Source organism: Scyliorhinus torazame, chromosome 24 (genome assembly GCF_047496885.1).
Source record: "Scyliorhinus torazame isolate Kashiwa2021f chromosome 24, sScyTor2.1, whole genome shotgun sequence".
NCBI classification, from domain to species: Eukaryota; Metazoa; Chordata; class Chondrichthyes; order Carcharhiniformes; family Scyliorhinidae; genus Scyliorhinus; species Scyliorhinus torazame.
The window spans coordinates 3,505,836-3,525,770 of record NC_092730.1 but is presented as its reverse complement, the minus strand read 5'-3'; the positions used below and the strand labels follow the sequence as shown (position 1 = coordinate 3,525,770).

The following is a 19,935-nucleotide window of genomic DNA, read 5'->3' as shown; positions in this document are numbered from 1 at the left end:
CACTGGAGTGTCCTGGGCTCACTCTGGCTCCACTGGAGTGTCCTGGGCTCACTCTGGCTCCACTGGAGTGTCCTGGGCTCGGTCCGGCTCCACTGGAGTGCCCTGGGCTCACTGGCTCCACTGGAGTGCCCTGGGCTCACTCTGGCTCCACTGGAGTGCCCTGGGCTCACTCTAGCTCCACTGGAGTGACCTGGGCTCGGTGTGGCTCCACTGGAATGTCCTGGGCTCGGTCCGGCTCCACTGGAGCGTCCTGGGCTCACTCTGGCTCCACTGGAGTGTCCTGGGCTCACTCTGGCTCCACTGGAGTGTCCTGGGCTCACTCTGGCTCCACTGGAGTGTCCTGGGCTCACTCTGGCTCCACTGGAGCATCCTGGGCTCACTCTGGCTCCACTGGAGTGTCCTGGGTGCACTCTGGCTCCACTGGAGCATCCTGGGCTCGGTCCGGCTCCACTGGAGCGTCCTGGGCTCACTCTGGCTCCACTGGAATGTCCTGGGCTCGGTCTGGCTCCACTGGAGCGTCCTGGGCTCACTCTGGCTCCACTGGAATGTCCTGGGCTCACTCTGCCTCCACTGGAGTGTCCTGGGCTCACTCTGGCTCCAGTGGAGTGTCCTGGGCTCACTCTGGCTCCAGTGGAGTGTCCTGGGCTCACTCTGGCTCCAGCGGAGTGTCCTGGGCTCACTCTGGCTCCAGTGGAGTGTCCTGGGCTCACTCTGGCTCCAGTGGAGTGTCCTGGGCTCACTCTGGCTCCACTGGAGCGTCCTGGGCTCACTCTGGCTCCAGTGGAGTGTCCTGGGGTCACTCTGGCTCCAGTGGAGTGTCCTGGGCTCACTCTGGCTCCAGTGGAGTGTCCTGGGCTCACTCTGGCTCCAGTGGAGTGTCCTGGGCTCACTCTGGCTCCAGTGGAGTGTCCTGGGCTCACTCTGGCTCCAGTGGAGTGTCCTGGGCTCACTCTGGCTCCACTGGAGTGTCCTGGGCTCACTCTGGCTCCACTGGAATGTCCTGGGCTCACTCTGGCTCCACTGGAATGTCCTGGGCTCACTCTGGCTCCACTGGAGCGTCCTGGGTTCACTCTGGCTCCACTGGAGCGTCCTGGGTTCACTCTGGCTCCACTGGAGCATCCTGGGTTCACTCTGGCTCCACTGGAGCGTCCTGGGTTCACTCTGGCTCCACTGGAGCGTCCTGGGCTCACTCTGGCTCCACTGGAGCGTCCTAGGCTCACTCTGGCTCCACTGGAGTGCCTGGGCTCACTCTGGCTCCACTGGAGCGTCCTGGGCTCACTCTGGCTCCACTGGAGTGCCCTGGGCTCACTCTGGCTCCACTGGAGCGCCCTGGGCTCACTCTGGCTCCACTGGAGTGTCCAGGCCTCACTTTGGCTCCACTGGAGTGTCCTGGGCTCGGTCTGGCTCCACTGGAATGTCCTGGGCTCGGTCTGGCTCCACTGGAATGTCCTGGGCTCACTCTGGCTCCACTGGAGCGCCCTGGGCTCGGTCCGGCTCACTGCAGTGTCCTGGGCTCGGTCCGGCTCCACTGGATCGTCCTGGGTCGGGTCTGGCTCCACTGGAGTGTCCTGGGCTCACTTTGGCTCCACTGGAGTGTCCTGGGCTCGGTCTGGCTCCACTGGATGGCCTGGGCTCGGTCCGGCTCACTGGAGTGCCCTGGGCTCACTCTGGCTCCACTGGAATGTCCTGGGCTCACTCTGGCTCCACTGGAATGTCCTGGGCTCGGTCTGGCTCCACTGGAGTGCCCTGGGCTCACTCGGGCTCCACTGGAATGTCCTGGGCTCGGTCAGGCTCCACTGGACTGTCCTGGGCTCGCTCTGGCTCCAGTGGAGCACCCTGGCCTCCCTCTGGCTCCACTGGAGTGACCTGGGCCTGGTCCGGCTCACTGCAGTGTCCTGGGCTCACTCTTGCTCCACTGGAGTGTTCTGGGTTCACTCTGGCTCCACTGGAGTGACCTAGGCTCGGTCTGGCTCCACTGGAATGTTCTGGGCTCGGTCCGGCTCCACTGGAGCGTCCTGGGCTCACTCTGGCTCCACTGGAGTGTCCTGGGCTCACTCTGGCTCCACTGGAGTGTCCTGGGCTCACTCTGGCTCCACTGGAGTGTCCTGGGCTCACTCTGGCTCCACTGGAGTGAACTGGGCTCACTCTGGCTCCACTGGGGTGTTCTGGGTTCACTCTGGCTCCACTGGAGCGCCCTGGGCTCGGTCCGGCTCACTGCAGTGTCCTGGGCACACTCTGGCTCCACTGGAATGTTCTGGGCTCGGTCCGGCTACACTTGATCGTCCTGGGCCGGGTCTGGCTCCACTGGAGTGTCCTGGGCTCACTTTGGCTCCACTGGAGTGTCCTGGGCTCACTTTGGCTCCACTGGAGTGTCCTGGGCTCACTTTGGCTCCACTGGAGTGTCCTGGGCTCGGTCTGGCTCCACTGGACTGTCCTGGGCTCGGTCTGGCTCCACTGGAATGTCCTGGGCTCGGTCCGGCTCACTGGAGTGCCCTGGGCTCACTCTGGCTCCACTGGAATGTCCTGGGCTCACTCTGGTTCCACTGGAATGTCCTGGGCTCGGTCTGGCTCCACTGGAGTGCCCTGGGCTCACTCGGGCTCCACTGGAATGTCCTGGGCTCGGTCTGGCTCCACTGGACTGTCCTGGGCTCGCTCTGGCTCCAGTGGAGCACCCTGGCCTCCCTCTGGCTCCACTGGAGTGACCTGGGCCTGGTCCGGCTCACTGCAGTGTCCTGGGCTCACTCTGGCTCCACTGGAGTGTCCTGGGCTCGGTCCTGCTCACTGGAGTGACCTGGGCTCGGTCCTGCTCACTGGAGTGAACTGGGCTCACTCTGGCTCCACTGGAGCGTCCTGGGCACACTCTGGCTCCACTGGAATGTCCTGGGCTCGGTCCGGCTCCACTGGAGTGTCCTGGGCTCACTCTGGCTCCACTGGAGAGTCCTGGGCTCACTCTGGCACCACGAGTGTCCTGGGCTCACTCTGGCTCCACTGGAATGTCCTGGGCTCGGTCCGGCTCCACTGGAGTGTCCTGGGCTCGGTCCGGCTCCACTGGAGCGCCCTGGGCTCACTCTGGCTCCACTGGAGTGCCCTGGGCTCACTCTGGCTCCACTGGAGCGTCCTGGGCTCACTCTGGCTCCACTGGAGTGTCCTGGGCTCACTCTGGCTCCACTGGAGTGTCTTGGGCTCACTCTGGCTCCACTGGAGTGCCCTGGTCTCACTGGCTCCACTGGAGTGCCCTGGGCTCACTCTGGCTCCACTGGAGTGTCCTGGGCTCAGTCCGGCTCCACTGGAGTGTCTTGGGCTCACTCTGGCTCCACTGGAGCGCCCTGGGCTCACTGGCTCCACTGGAGTGCCCTGGGATCACTCTGGCTCCACTGGAATGTCCTGGGCTCGGTCCGGCTCCACTGGAGAGTCCTGGGCTCACTCTGGCACCGCTGGAGCGTCCTGGGCTCACTCTGCCTCCACTGGAGTGTCCTGGGCTCACTCTGGCTCCACTGGAGTGTCCTGGGCTCGGTCCGGCTCACTGGAGCGCCCTGGGCTCACTGGCTCCACTGGAGCGCCCTGGGCTCACTCTGGCTCCACTGGAGTGCCCTGGGCTCACCCTGGCACCACTGGAGTGTCCGGGGCTCGGTCCGGCTCACTGCAGTGTCCTGGGCTCACTCTGGCTCCACTGGAGTGTCCTGGGCTCACTCTGGCTCCACTGGAGAGTCCTGGGCTCACTCTGGCTCCACTGAAGTGTCCTGGGCTCACTTTGGCTCCACTGGAGTGTCCTGGGCTCGGTCTGGCTCCACTGGAATGTCCTGGGCTCGGTCTGGCTCCACTGCAGTGCCCTGGGCTCACTCTGGCTCCACTGGAATGTCCTGGGCTCGGTCCGGCTCCACTGGAATGTCCTGGGCTCACTCTGGCTCCACTGGAGCGCCCTGGGCTCACTCAGGCTCCACTGGAGTGACCTGGGCTCACTCTGGCTCCACTGGAGTGACCTGGGCTCACTCTGGCTCCACTGGATCGTCCTGGGCTCGGTCTGGCTCCACTGGAGTGTCCTGGGCTCACTTTGGCTCCACTGGAGTGTCCTGGGCTCACTTTGGCTCCACTGGAGTGTCCTGGGCTCGGTCTGGCTCACTGGAGCACCCTGGGCTCACTCTGGCTCCACTGGAGCGCCCTGGGCTCACTCTGGCTCCACTGGAGCGCCCTGGGCTCACTCTGGCTCCACTGGAGCGCCCTGGGCTCACTCTGGCTCCACTGGAGAGTCCTGAGCTCACTCTGGCACCACTGGAGCGCCCTGGGCTCACTATGGCTCCACAGGTGTGTCCTGGGCTCACTCTGGCTCCACTGGAGTGTCCTGGGCTCACTCTGGCTCCACTGGATCGTCCTGGGCTCGGTCTGGCTTCACTGGAATGTCCTGTGCTTGGTCCGGCTCCACTGGAATGTCCTGGGCTCACTCTGGCTCCAGTGGAATGTCCTGGGCTCGGTCTGGCTCCACTGGACTGTCCTGGGCTCGCTCTGGCTCCACTGGAGCGCCCTGTGCTCGGTCCGGCTCACTGGAGTGACCTGGGCTCACTCTGGCTCCACTGGAGTGCCCTGGACTCACTCTGGCTCCACTGGAGTGCCTTGGGCTCACTCTGGCTCCACTGGAGTGCCCTGGGCTCACTCTGGCTCCACTGGAGTGCCCTGGGCTCACTCTGGCTCCACTGGAGTGCCCTAAGCTCACTCTGGCTCCACTGGAGTGTCCTGGGCTTGGTCCGGCTCACTGGAGTGACCTGGGCTCACTCGGGCTCCTCTGGAGTGCCCTGGGCTCACTCTGGCTCCACTGGAGTGTCCTGGGCTCGGTCCGGATCACTGGAGAGTCCTGGGCTCACTCTGGCTCCACTGGAGCACCCTGGGCTCAGTCCGGGTCACTGGAATGTCCTGGGCTCACTCTGGCTCCACTGGAGTGTCCTGGGCTCAGTCCGGATCACTGGAGAGTCCTGGGCTCACTCTGGCTCCACTGGAGCGCCCTGGGCTCACTCTGGCTCCACTGGAGCGCCCTGGGCTCACTCTGGCTCCACTGGAGCGCCCTGGGCTCACTCTGGCTCCACTGGAGCGCCCTGGGCTCAGTCCGGATCACTGGAGCGCCCTGGGCTCACTCTGGCTCTACTGGAGTGTCCTGGGCTCACTCTGGCTCCACTGGAGTGCCCTGGGCTCACTGTGGCTCCACTGGAGTGCCCTGGGCTCACTCTGGCTCTACTGGAGTGTCCTGGGCTCGGTCCGGCTCACTGGAGTGACCTGGGCTCACTCTGGCTCCACTGGAGCGACCTGGGCTCAGTCCGGATCACTGGAGTGTCCTGGGCTCAGTCCGGATCACTGGAGTGACCTGGGCTCACTCTGGCTCCACTGGAGTGTCCGGGGCTCAGTCCGGATCACTGGAGTGTCCTGGGCTCAGTCCGGATCACTGGAGTGTCCTGGGCTCAGTCCGGATCACTGGAGTGACCTGGGCTCACTCTGGCTCCACTGGAGTGTCCTGGGCTCGGTCCGGCTCACTGGAGTGACCTGGGCTCACTCTGGCTCCACTGGAGCGCCCTGGGCTCAGTCCGGATCACTGGAGTGCCCTGGGCTCACTCTAGGGGCACCTCACCAGTTATGGAACAGGGCCCTGAGGCTGATTATCGGACCGTCAGCCGTTAGATATCCTGAGAGCGGGTGTGACCGGTTCGGTTTTCCGTCCCCAATTCCGCTTCTGGTTTCACGTGAAGTGAGTGGATAATCCCGCCCTGCCCCCTGTGCCCACTCCATTTATCCTGTCCATTCCCTGCCCTCTGTCCACCCCTCCCAGCATGTTGGATGGTTCTGCATCTCGCGGAGCCCACAGGGAATAAAGCTGAGCCGACGGTTCACTCTCTAATTGGAAGTGGGTGTGAATGAAGGGAAGGGGACTGGATTGTGATTGAAGGTCGCGCTCAATTGCGTGGAGCCACGTTCTGTCGCTGTTTGGATTTGTGTCACTATTCTCATCCTCTCTCTGTTTCTCTCATCCTGTCTCTCTCGCTCTCTTTCTCTCACTCTCTTTCTCTCGCTCTCTTTCTCTCACTCTCTTTCTCTCGCTCTCTCTCTCTCTCTCTCTGTCGCTCTCTCTCTCTGTCGCTCTCTCTCTCTGTCGCTCTCTCTCTCTGTCGCTCTCTCTCTCTGTCGCTCTCTCTCTCTGTCGCTCTCTCTCTCTGTCGCTCTCTCTCTCTGTCGCTCTCTCTCTCTGTCGCTCTCTCTCTCTGTCGCTCTCTCTCTCTGTCGCTCTCTCTCTCTGTCGCTCTCTCTCTCTGTCGCTCTCTCTCTCTGTCGCTCTCTCTCTCTGTCGCTCTCTCTCTCTGTCGCTCTCTCTCTCTGTCGCTCTCTCTCTCTGTCGCTCTCTCTCTCTGTCGCTCTCTCTCTCTGTCGCTCTCTCTCTCTGTCGCTCTCTCTCTCTGTCGCTCTCTCTCTCTGTCGCTCTCTCTCTCTGTCGCTCTCTCTCTCTGTCGCTCTCTCTCTCTGTCGCTCTCTCTCTCTCTCTCTCTCTCTCTCTCTCTCTCTCTCTCTCTCTCGCTCTCTCGCTCTCTCTCTCGCTCTCTCTCTCGCTCTCTCGCTCTCTCTCTCTCGCTCTCTCTCTCGCTCTCTCTCGCTCTCTCGCTCTCTCTCGCTCTCTCTCGCTCTCTCTCGCTCTCTCTCGCTCTCTCTCGCTCTCTCTCGCTCTCGCTCGCTCTCGCTCTCTCTCGCTCTCTCTCGCTCTCTCTCGCTCTCTCTCGCTCTCTCTCGCTCTCTCTCGCTCTCTCTCGCTCGCTCTCTCTCGCTCTCTCTCGCTCGCTCTCTCTCGCTCTCTCTCGCTCTCTCTCGCTCTCTCTCGCTCTCTCTTGCTCGCTCTCGCTCTCTCTCTCGCTCTCGCTCTCGCTCTCTCTCTCGCTCTCTCTCGCTCGCTCTCTCGCTCCCTCGCTCTCCCTCGCTCCCTCGCTCGCTCGCTCTCTTGCTCCCTTGCTCTCTCGCTCCCTCGATCCCTCGATCTCTCTCTCGCTCTCTCTCTCTCTCTCTCACTCTCTCGCTCCCTTGCTCTCTCTCTCGCTCCCTTGCTCTCTCTCTCGCTCCCTCGCTCTCTCTCTCGCTCTCGCTCTCGCTCGCTCGCTCGCTCTCTCGCTCCCTCGCTCTCTCTCTCGCTCTCTCTCTCACTCCTTCGCTCTCTCGCTCTCTCGCGCTCTCTCTCGCTCTCTCGCTCGATCTCTCGCTCTCTCGCTCTCTCTCTCGCTCCCTCGCTCTCTCTCTCTCGCTCTCTCGCTCCCTCTCTCTCGCTCTCTCTCTCTCTCTCTCCCTCTCTCTCTCTCTCTCTCCCTCTCCCTCTCACAGATCGCCACAACAAACCCACTTGTATCAGAGAAGTTAGAGCTGTCGGTGCTGAATAAAGAGTATGCTGCAGATGACCAGATCTATCAATTAAAAGTCAAGGCAAGTGCATTTCCTGCTTTGCTCGGCCAGTTTTTGTGAGGGGTGGTGCAAGGGGGAAGCACAGTTTTCAGAAGGAATAACTGGGATTCTGGGATTGAACCCTTTCTGCCAAAAGGGCCCAGACATTAATTCTGCATCTTCTTGTTCAGGAAAGTTTCCATCACCAAGTCCCTTGTGTTCTGCTTATGGATCAACCCCATCAGCGAGATGTGGGGGTGCCACAGTACCGACCCTCTGACAGTGCTGCACTCCCTCAGCACTGACCCTCTGACAGTGCGGCACTCCCTCAGTACTGACCCTCTGACAGTGCGGCGCTCCCTCAGTACTGACCCTCTGACAGTGCAGCACTCCCTCAGTACTGACCCTCTGACAGTGCAGCACTCCCTCAGTACCGACCCTCTGACAGGGCAGCACTCCCTCAGTACTGACCCTCTGACAGTGCGGCACTCCCTCAGCACTGACCCTCTGACAGTGCGGCACTCCCTCAGTACTGACCCTCTGACAGTGCGGCACTCCCTCAGTACTGACCCTCTGACAGTGCGTCACTCCCTCAGTACTGACCCTCTGACAGTGCAGCACTCCCTCAGTACCGACCCTCTGACAGTGCGGCACTCCCTCAGTACTGACCCTCTGACAGGGCAGCACTCCCTCAGTACTGACCCTCTGACAGTGCGGCACTCCCTCAGCACTGACCCTCTGACAGTGCGGCACTCCCTCAGTACTGACCCTCTGACAGTGCGGCACTCCCTCAGTACTGACCCTCTGACAGTGCGGCACTCCCTCAGCACTGACCCTCTGACAGTGCGGCGCTCCCTCAGCACTGACCCTCTGACAGTGCGGCGCTCCCTCAGTACTGACCCTCTGACAGTGCGGCGCTCCCTCAGTACTGACCCTCTGACAGTGCGGCGCTCCCTCAGTACTGACCCTCTGACAGTGCAGCACTCCCTCAGTACTGACCCTCTGACAGTGCGGCACTCCCTCAGTACTGACCCTCTGACAGTGCAGCACTCCCTCAGCACTGACCCTCTGACAGTGCGGCACTCCCTCAGTACTGACCCTCTAACAGTGCGGCACTCCCTCAGTACTGACCCTCTGACAGTGCGGCACTCCCTCAGTACTGACCCTCTGACAGTGCGGCGCTCCCTCAGTACTGACCCTCTGACAGTGCGGCACTCCCTCAGTACTGACCCTCTGACAGTGCGGCACTCCCTCAGTACTGACCCTCTGACAGTGCGGCGCTCCCTCAGTACTGACCCTCTGACAGTGCGGCACTCCCTCAGTACTGACCCTCTGACAGTGCGGCACTCCCTCAGTACTGACCCTCTGACAGTGCGGCACTCCCTCAGTACTGACCCTCTGACAGTGCGGCACTCCCTCAGTACTGACCCTCTGACAGTGCGGCACTCCCACAGTACTGACCCTCTGACAGTGCGGCACTCCCTCAGTACTGACCCTCTGACAGTGCGGCACTCCCTCAGCACTGACCCTCTGACAGTGCGGCACTCCCTCAGTCCTGACCTTCTGACAGTGCGGTGCTCCCTCAGTACTGATCCTCTGACAGTGCGGCACTCCCTCAGTACTGACCCTCTGACAGTGCGGCACTCCCTCAGTACTGACCCTCTGACAGTGCGGCACTCCCTCAGTACTGACCCTCTGACAGGGCAGCACTCCCTCAGTACTGACCCTCTGACAGTGCGGCACTCCCTCAGTACTGACCCTCTGACAGTGCGGCACTCCCTCAGTACTGACCCTCTGACAGTGCGGCACTCCCTCAGTACTGACCCTCTGACAGTGCGGCACTCCCACAGTACTGACCCTCTGACAGTGCAGCACTCCCTCAGTACTGACCCTCTGACAGTGCGGCACTCCCTCAGCACTGACCCTCTGACAGTGCGGCACTCCCTCAGTCCTGACCTTCTGACAGTGCGGTGCTCCCTCAGTACTGATCCTCTGACAGTGCGGCACTCCCTCAGTACTGACCCTCTGACAGTGCGGCGCTCCCTCAGTACTGACCCTCTGACAGTGCGGCACTCCCTCAGTACTGACCCTCTGACAGTGCGGCACTCCCTCAGTACTGACCCTCTGACAGTGCGGCACTCCCACAGTACTGACCCTCTGACAGTGCGGCACTCCCTCAGTACAGACCCTCTGACAGGGCAGCACTCCCTCAGCACTGACCCTCTGACAGTGCGGCACTCCCTCAGTGCTGACCCTCTGACAGTGCGGCTCCCTCAGTACTGACCCTCTGACAGTGCAGCACTCCCTCAGTACTGACCCTCTGACAGTGCGGCACTCCCACAGTACTGACCCTCTGACAGTGCGGCACTCCCTCAGCATTGACCCTCTGACAGTGCGGCACTCCCTCAGTTCTGACCCTCTGACAGTGCGGCGCTCCCTCAGTACTGACCCTCTGACAGTGCGGTACTCCCTCAGTACTGACCTTCTGACAGTGCAGCTCTCCCTCAGTACTGACCCTCTGACAGTGCGGCACTCCCTCAGTACTGACCCTCTGACAGTGCGGCACTCCCTCAGTACTGACCCTCTGACAGTGCGGCACTCCCACAGTACTGACCCTCTGACAGTGCGGCACTCCCTCAGTACTGACCCTCTGACAGGGCAGCACTCCCTCAGCACTGACCCTCTGACAGTGCGGCACTCCCTCAGTGCTGACCCTCTGACAGTGCGGCACTCCCTCAATACTGACCCTCTGACAGTGCAGCACTCCCTCAGTACTGACCCTCTGACAGTGCAGCACTCCCTCAGTACTGACCCTCTGACAGTGCGGCACTCCCTCAGTGCTGACCCTCTGACAGTGCGGCACTCCCTCAGTACTGACCCTCTGACAGTGCGGCACTCCCTCAGTACTGACCCTCTGACAGTGCAGCACTCCCTCAGTACTGACCCTCTGACACTGCGGCGCTCCCTCAGTACTGACCCTCTGACAGGGCAGCACTCCCTCAGTACTGACCCTCTGACAGTGCGGCACTCCCTCAGTACTGACCCTCTGACAGTGCGGCACTCCCTCAGTACTGACCCTCTGACAGTGCGGCACTCCCTCAGTACTGACCCTCTGACAGTGCGGCACTCCCTCAGTACTGACCCTCTGACAGTGCAGCACTCCCTCAGTACTGACCCTCTGACAGTGCAGCACTCCCTCAGTACTGACCCTCTGACAGTGCGACACTCCCTCAGTACTGAGCCTCTGACAGTGCAGCACTCCCTCAGTACTGACCCTCTGACAGTGCGGCACTCCCTCAGTACTGACCCTCTGACAGTGCAGCACTCCCTCAGTACTGACCCTCTGACAGTGCGGCACTCCCTCAGTACTGACCCTCTGACAGTGCGGCACTCCCTCAGTACTGACCCTCTGACAGTGCGGCACTCCCTCAGTACTGACACTCTGACAGTGCGGCTCCCTCAGTACTGACCCTCTGACAGTGCAGCACTCCCTCAGTACTGACCCTCTGACAGTGCAGCACTCCCTCAGTACTGACCCTCTGACAGTGCGGCACTCCCTCAGTACTGACCCTCAGACAGTGCAGCACTCCCTCAGTACTGACCCTCTGACAGTGCGGCACTCCCTCAGTACTGACCCTCTGACAGTGCGGCACTCCCTCAGTACTGACCCTCTGACAGTGCAGCACTCCCTCAGTACTGACCCTCAGACAGTGCAGCACTCCCTCAGTACTGACCCTCTGACAGTGCGGCACTCCCTCAGTACTGACCCTCTGACAGTGCGGCACTCCCTCAGTACTGACCCTCTGACAGTGCGGCACTCCCTCAGTACTGACCCTCTGACAGTGCGGCACTCCCTCAGTACTGACCCTCTGACAGTGCGGCACTCCCTCAGTACTGACCCTCTGACAGTGCAGCACTCCCTCAGTACTGACCCTCTGACAGTGCAGCACTCCCTCAGTACTGACCCTCTGACAGTGCGACACTCCCTCAGTACTGAGCCTCTGACAGTGCAGCACTCCCTCAGTACTGACCCTCTGACAGTGCGGCACTCCCTCAGTACTGACCCTCTGACAGTGCAGCACTCCCTCAGTACTGACCCTCTGACAGTGCGGCACTCCCTCAGTACTGACCCTCTGACAGTGCAGCACTCCCTCAGTACTGACCCTCTGACAGTGCGGCACTCCCTCAGTACTGACCCTCTGACAGTGCAGCACTCCCTCAGTACTGACCCTCTGACAGGGCAGCACTCCCTCAGTACTGACCCTCTGACAGTGCGGCACTCCCTCAGTACTGACCCTCTGACAGTGCGACACTCCCTCAGTACTGATCCTCTGACAGTGCAGCACTCCCTCAGTACTGACCCTCTGACAATGCTGCAGTCCCTCAGTAATGACCCTCTGACGGTGCAGCACTCCCTCAGTACTGACCCTCCGACAGTGCAGCACTCCCTCAGTACTGACCCTCTGACAGTGCGGCGCTCCCTCAGTACTGACCCTCTGACAGTGCGGCACTCCCTCAGTACTGACCCTCTGACAGTGCGGCTCTCCCTCAGTACTGACCCTCTGACAGTGCGGCACTCCCTCAGTACTGACCCTCTGACAGTGCGGCACTCCCTCAGTACTGACCCTCTGACAATGCAGCACTCCCTCAGTACTGACCCTCTGACAGTGCAGCACTCCCTCAGCACTGACCCTCTGACAGTGCAACGCTCCCTCAGCACTGACCCTCTGACAGTGCGGCACTCCCTCAGTACTGACCCTCTGACAGTGCGGCACTCCCTCAGTACTGACCCTCTGACAGTGCGGCACTCCCTCAGTACTGGCCCTCTGACTGTGCGGCACTACCTCAGCACTGACCCTCTGACAGTGCAACGCTCCCTCAGCACTGACCCTCTGACAGTGCAGCACTCCTTCAGCGCTGACCCTCAAAGTGCAGCACTCCCTCAGCACTGACCCTCTGACAGTGCAACGCTCCCTCAGCACTGACCCTCTGACAGTGCGGCAGTCCCTCAGTACTGACCCTCTGACAGTGCGGCTCTCCCTCAGTACTGACCATTTGACAGTGCGGCACTCCCTCAGTACTGACCCTCTGACAGTGCAGCACTCCCTCAGTACTGACCCTCTGACAGTGCGGCACTCCCTCATTACTGACCCTCTGACAGTGCAGCACTCCCTCAGTACTGACCCTCTGACAGTGCGGCACTCCCTCAGTACTGACCCTCTGACAGTGCAGCACTCCCTCAGTAATGACCCTCTGACGGTGCAGCACTCACTCAGTACTGACCCTCCGACAGTGCGGCACTCCCTCAGTACTGACCCTCTGACAGTGCGGCGCTCCCTCAGTACTGACCCTCTGACAGTGCGGCACTCCCTCAGTACTGACCCTCTGACAGTGCGGCTCTCCCTCAGTACTGACCCTCTGACAGTGCGGCACTCCCTCAGTACTGACCCTCTGACAGTGCGGCACTCCCTCAGTACTGACCCTCTGACAATGCAGCACTCCCTCAGTACTGACCCTCTGACAGTGCAGCACTCCCTCAGCACTGACCCTCTGACAGTGCGGCACTCAATACTGACCCTCTGACAGTGCGGCAGTCCCTCAGTACTGACCCTCTGACAGTGCGGCACTCCCTCAGTACTGGCCCTCTGACTGTGCGGCACTACCTCAGCACTGACCCTCTGACAGTGCAACGCTCCCTCAGCACTGACCCTCTGACAGTGCAGCACTCCTTCAGTGCTGACCCTCTGAAAGTGCAGCACTCCCTCAGATCTGACCCTCTGACAGTTCGGCGCTCCCTCAGCACTGACCCTCTGACAGTGCAGCACTCCCTCAGTACTGACCCTCTGACAGTGCAGCACTCCCTCAGTACTGACCGTCTGACTGTGCGGCACTCCCTCAGTATTGACCCTCTGACAGTGCAGCACTCCCTCAGTACTGATCCTTTGACAGTGCGGCACGCCCTCAGTACTGACCCTCTGACAGTGCAGCACTCCCTCAGTACTGACCCACTGACAGTGCGGCACTCCCTCAGTACTGACCCTCTGACAGTGCGGCGCTCCCTCAGTACTGACCCTCTGACAGTGCGGCGCTCCCTCAGTACTGACCCTCTGACAGTGCGGCACTCCCTCAGTACTGACCCTCTGACTGCAACGCTCCCTCAGTATTGACCCTCTGACAGTGCAGCACTCACTCAGTACTGACCCTTTGACAGTGCGGCACGCCCTCAGTACTGACCCTCTGACAGTGCAGCACTCCCTCAGTACTGACCCACTGACAGTGCGGCACTCCCTCAGTACTGACCCTCTGACAGTGCGGCACTCCCTCAGTACTGACCCTCTGACAGTCCGGCACTCCCTCAGTACTGACCCTCTGACTGTGCGGCGCTCCCTCTGCACTGACCATCTGACAGTGCAACGCTCCCTCAGTACTGACCCTCTGACAGTGCGGCGCTTCCTCAGTACTGACCCTTTGACAGTGCGGCACTCCCTCAGTACTGACCCTCAGACAGTGCGGCGCTCCCTCAGTACTGACCCTCTGACAGGGCAGCACTCCCTCAGTACTGACCCTCTGACAGTGCGGCACTCCCTCAGTACTGACCCTCTGACAGTGCGGCACTCCCTCAGTACTGACCCTCTGACAGGGCAGCACTCCCTCAGTACTGACCCTCTGACAGTGCAGCACTCCCTCAGTACTGACCCTCTGACAGGGCAGCACTCCCTCAGTACTGACCCTCTGACAGTGCGACACTCCTTCAGTACTGACCCTCTGACAGTGCAGCACTCCCTCAGTACTGACCCTCTGACAGTGCGGCACTCCCTCAGTACTGACCCTCAGACAGTGCAGCACTCCCTCAGTACTGACCCTCTGACAGTGCAGCACTCCCTCAGCACTGACCCTCTGACAGTGCAACGCTCCCTCAGCACTGACCCTCTGACAGTGCGGCACTCCCTCAGTACTGACCCTCTGACAGTGCGGCACTCCCTCAGTACTGACCCTCTGACAGTGCGGCACTCCCTCAGTACTGGCCCTCTGACTGTGCGGCACTACCTCAGCACTGACCCTCTGACAGTGCAACGCTCCCTCAGCACTGACCCTCTGACAGTGCAGCACTCCTTCAGCGCTGACCCTCAAAGTGCAGCACTCCCTCAGCACTGACCCTCTGACAGTGCAACGCTCCCTCAGCACTGACCCTCTGACAGTGCGGCAGTCCCTCAGTACTGACCCTCTGACAGTGCGGCTCTCCCTCAGTACTGACCATTTGACAGTGCGGCACTCCCTCAGTACTGACCCTCTGACAGTGCAGCACTCCCTCAGTACTGACCCTCTGACAGTGCGGCACTCCCTCATTACTGACCCTCTGACAGTGCAGCACTCCCTCAGTACTGACCCTCTGACAGTGCGGCACTCCCTCAGTACTGACCCTCTGACAGTGCAGCACTCCCTCAGTAATGACCCTCTGACGGTGCAGCACTCACTCAGTACTGACCCTCCGACAGTGCGGCACTCCCTCAGTACTGACCCTCTGACAGTGCGGCGCTCCCTCAGTACTGACCCTCTGACAGTGCGGCACTCCCTCAGTACTGACCCTCTGACAGTGCGGCTCTCCCTCAGTACTGACCCTCTGACAGTGCGGCACTCCCTCAGTACTGACCCTCTGACAGTGCGGCACTCCCTCAGTACTGACCCTCTGACAATGCAGCACTCCCTCAGTACTGACCCTCTGACAGTGCAGCACTCCCTCAGCACTGACCCTCTGACAGTGCGGCACTCAATACTGACCCTCTGACAGTGCGGCAGTCCCTCAGTACTGACCCTCTGACAGTGCGGCACTCCCTCAGTACTGGCCCTCTGACTGTGCGGCACTACCTCAGCACTGACCCTCTGACAGTGCAACGCTCCCTCAGCACTGACCCTCTGACAGTGCAGCACTCCTTCAGTGCTGACCCTCTGAAAGTGCAGCACTCCCTCAGATCTGACCCTCTGACAGTTCGGCGCTCCCTCAGCACTGACCCTCTGACAGTGCAGCACTCCCTCAGTACTGACCCTCTGACAGTGCAGCACTCCCTCAGTACTGACCGTCTGACTGTGCGGCACTCCCTCAGTATTGACCCTCTGACAGTGCAGCACTCCCTCAGTACTGATCCTTTGACAGTGCGGCACGCCCTCAGTACTGACCCTCTGACAGTGCAGCACTCCCTCAGTACTGACCCACTGACAGTGCGGCACTCCCTCAGTACTGACCCTCTGACAGTGCGGCGCTCCCTCAGTACTGACCCTCTGACAGTGCGGCGCTCCCTCAGTACTGACCCTCTGACAGTGCGGCACTCCCTCAGTACTGACCCTCTGACTGCAACGCTCCCTCAGTATTGACCCTCTGACAGTGCAGCACTCACTCAGTACTGACCCTTTGACAGTGCGGCACGCCCTCAGTACTGACCCTCTGACAGTGCAGCACTCCCTCAGTACTGACCCACTGACAGTGCGGCACTCCCTCAGTACTGACCCTCTGACAGTGCGGCACTCCCTCAGTACTGACCCTCTGACAGTCCGGCACTCCCTCAGTACTGACCCTCTGACTGTGCGGCGCTCCCTCTGCACTGACCATCTGACAGTGCAACGCTCCCTCAGTACTGACCCTCTGACAGTGCGGCGCTTCCTCAGTACTGACCCTTTGACAGTGCGGCACTCCCTCAGTACTGACCCTCAGACAGTGCGGCGCTCCCTCAGTACTGACCCTCTGACAGGGCAGCACTCCCTCAGTACTGACCCTCTGACAGTGCGGCACTCCCTCAGTACTGACCCTCTGACAGTGCGGCACTCCCTCAGTACTGACCCTCTGACAGGGCAGCACTCCCTCAGTACTGACCCTCTGACAGTGCAGCACTCCCTCAGTACTGACCCTCTGACAGGGCAGCACTCCCTCAGTACTGACCCTCTGACAGTGCGACACTCCTTCAGTACTGACCCTCTGACAGTGCAGCACTCCCTCAGTACTGACCCTCTGACAGTGCGGCACTCCCTCAGTACTGACCCTCAGACAGTGCAGCACTCCCTCAGTACTGACCCTCTGACAGTGCGGCACTCCCTCAGTACTGACCCTCTGACAGTGCGGCACTCCCTCAGTACTGACCCTCTGACAGTGCAGCACTCCCTCAGTACTGACCCTCAGACAGTGCAGCACTCCCTCAGTACTGACCCTCTGACAGTGCGGCACTCCCTCAGTCCTGACCCTCTGACAGTGCGGCACTCCCTCAGTACTGACCCTCTGACAGTGCAGCACTCCCTCAGTACTGACCCTCTGACAGTGCGGCTCTCCCTCAGTACTGACCCTCTGACAATGCGGCACTCCCTCAGTACTGACCCTCTGACAGTGCGGCACTCCCTCAGTACTGACCCTCTGACAGTGCAGCACTCCCTCAGTACTGACCCTCTGACAGTGCAGCGCTCCCTCAGTACAGACCCTCTGACAGTGCGGCACTCCCTCAGTACTGACCCTCTGACAGTGCGGCACTCCCTCAGTACTGACCCTCTGACAGTGCGGCACTCCCTCAGTACTGACCCTCTGACAGTGCGGCACTCCCTCTGTACTGACCCTCTGACAGTGCGGCACTCCCTCAGTACTGACCCTCTGACAGTGCGGCACTCCCTCAGTACTGACCCTCTGACAGTGCAGCGCTCCCTCAGTACAGACCCTCTGACAGTGCGGCACTCCCTCAGTACTGACCCTCTGACAGTGCGGCACTCCCTCAGTACTGACCCTCTGACAGTGCGGCACTCCCTCAGTACTGACCCTCTGACAGTGCGGCACTCCCTCTGTACTGACCCTCTGACAGTGCGGCACTCCCTCAGTACTGTCCCTCTGACAGTGCAGCACTCCCTCAGTACTGACCCTCTGACAGTGCGGCACTCCCTCAGTACTGACCCACTGACAGTGCGGCACTCCCTCAGTACTGACCCACTGACAGTGCGGCACTCCCTCAGTACTGACCCTCTGACACTGCTGCACTCCCTCAGTACTGACCCTCTGACAGTACAGCACTCCCTCAGTACTGACCCTCTGACAGTGCAGCACTCCCTCAGTACTGACCCTCTGACAGTGCGGCACTCCCTCAGTACTGACCCTCTGACAGTGCAGCACTCCCTCAGTACAGACCCTCTGACAGTGCAGCACTCCCTCAGTACTGACCCTCTGACAGTGCGGCACTCCCTCAGTACTGACCCTCTGACAGTGCGGCACTCCCTCAGTACTGACCCTCTGACAGTGCGGCGCTCCCTCAGTACTGACCCTCTGACAGTGCAGCACTCCCTCAGTACTGACCCTCTGACAGTGCAGCACTCCCTCAGTCCTGACCCTCTGACAGTGCGGCACTCCCTCAGTACTGACCCTCTGACAGTGCGGCGCTCCCTCAGTACTGACCCTCTGACAGTGCGGCACTCCCTCAGTACTGACCCTCTGACAGTGCAGCACTCCCTCAGTACTGACCCTCTGACAGTGCAGCACTCCCTCAGTACTGACCCTCTGACAGTGCAGCACTCCCTCAATACTGACCCTCTGACAGTGCGGCACTCCCTCAGTACTGACCCTCAGACAGTGCGGCACTCCCTCAGTACTGACCCTCTGACAGTGCGGCGCTCCCTCAGTACTGACCCTCTGACAGTGCGGCACCCCCTCAGTACTGACCCTCTGACAGTGCGGCGCTCCCTCAGTACTGACCCTCTGACAGTGCGGCGCTCCCTCAGTACTGACCCTCTGACAGTGCGGCGCTCCCTCAGTACTGACCCTCTGACAGTGCGGCACTCCCTCAGTACTGACCCTCTGACAGTGCGGCACCCCCTCAGTACTGACCCTCTGACAGTGCAGCACTCCCTCAGTACTGACCCTCTGACAGTGCAGCACTCCCTCAGTACTGACCCTCTGACAGTGCAGCACTCCCTCAGTACTGACCCTCTGACAGTGCAGCACTCCCTCAATACTGACCCTCTGACAGTGCAGCGCTCCCTCAGTACTGACCCTCTGACAGTGCAGCACTCCCTCAGTACTGACCCTCTGACAGTGCGGCTCTCCCTCAGTCCTGACCCTCTGACAGTGCAGCACTCCCTCAGTCCTGACCCTCTGACAGTGCAGCACTCCCTCAGTACTGACCCTCTGACAGTGCAGCACTCCCTCAGTACTGACCCTCAGACAGTGCGGCTCTCCCTCAGTACTGACCATTTGACAGTGCGGCACTCCCTCAGTACTGACCCTCTGACAGTGCTGCACTCCCTCAGTACTGACCCTCTGACAGTGCGGCACTCCCTCATTACTGACCCTCTGACAGTGCAGCACTCCCTCAGTACTGACCCTCTGACAGTGCGGCACTCCCTCAGTACTAACCCTCTGACAGTGCAGCACTCCCTCAGTACTGACCCTCTGACAGGGCAGCACTCCCTCAGTACTGACCCTCTGACAGTGCGGCACTCCCTCAGTACTGACCCTCTGACAGTGCGACACTCCCTCAGTACTGATCCTCTGACAGTGCAGCACTCCCTCAGTACTGACCCTCTGACAATGCTGCAGTCCCTCAGTAATGACCCTCTGACGGTGCAGCACTCCCTCAGTACTGACCCTCCGACAGTGCAGCACTCCCTCAGTACTGACCCTCTGACAGTGCGGCGCTCCCTCAGTACTGACCCTCTGACAGTGCGGCACTCCCTCAGTACTGACCCTCTGACAGTGCGGCTCTCCCTCAGTACTGACCCTCTGACAGTGCGGCACTCCCTCAGTACTGACCCTCTGACAGTGCGGCACTCCCTCAGTACTGACCCTCTGACAATGCAGCACTCCCTCAGTACTGACCCTCTGACAGTGCAGCACTCCCTCAGCACTGACCCTCTGACAGTGCAACGCTCCCTCAGCACTGACCCTCTGACAGTGCGGCACTCCCTCAGTACTGACCCTCTGACAGTGCGGCACTCCCTCAGTACTGACCCTCTGACAGTGCGGCACTCCCTCAGTACTGGCCCTCTGACTGTGCGGCACTACCTCAGCACTGACCCTCTGACAGTGCAACGCTCCCTCAGCACTGACCCTCTGACAGTGCAGCACTCCTTCAGCGCTGACCCTCAAAGTGCAGCACTCCCTCAGCACTGACCCTCTGACAGTGCAACGCTCCCTCAGCACTGACCCTCTGACAGTGCGGCAGTCCCTCAGTACTGACCCTCTGACAGTGCGGCTCTCCCTCAGTACTGACCATTTGACAGTGCGGCACTCCCTCAGTACTGACCCTCTGACAGTGCAGCACTCCCTCAGTACTGACCCTCTGACAGTGCGGCACTCCCTCATTACTGACCCTCTGACAGTGCAGCACTCCCTCAGTACTGACCCTCTGACAGTGCGGCACTCCCTCAGTACTGACCCTCTGACAGTGCAGCACTCCCTCAGTAATGACCCTCTGACGGTGCAGCACTCACTCAGTACTGACCCTCCGACAGTGCGGCACTCCCTCAGTACTGACCCTCTGACAGTGCGGCGCTCCCTCAGTACTGACCCTCTGACAGTGC

At 60.8% G+C, this 19,935-nt stretch overlaps 1 protein-coding gene across 1 annotated transcript in view; it reads left to right on the top strand.

Annotated features, from left to right (window-relative positions):
- Nucleotides 1–19,935, top strand: part of otub1b (OTU deubiquitinase, ubiquitin aldehyde binding 1b) — a 49,057-nt gene that overhangs the window by 7,818 nt on the left and 21,304 nt on the right. Inside the window, exon 3 of the mRNA XM_072489647.1 lies at nt 7,339–7,437. Coding sequence (XP_072345748.1) covers nt 7,339–7,437 — 99 coding nt within the window. The remainder of the gene's footprint in view (nt 1–7,338; nt 7,438–19,935) is intronic.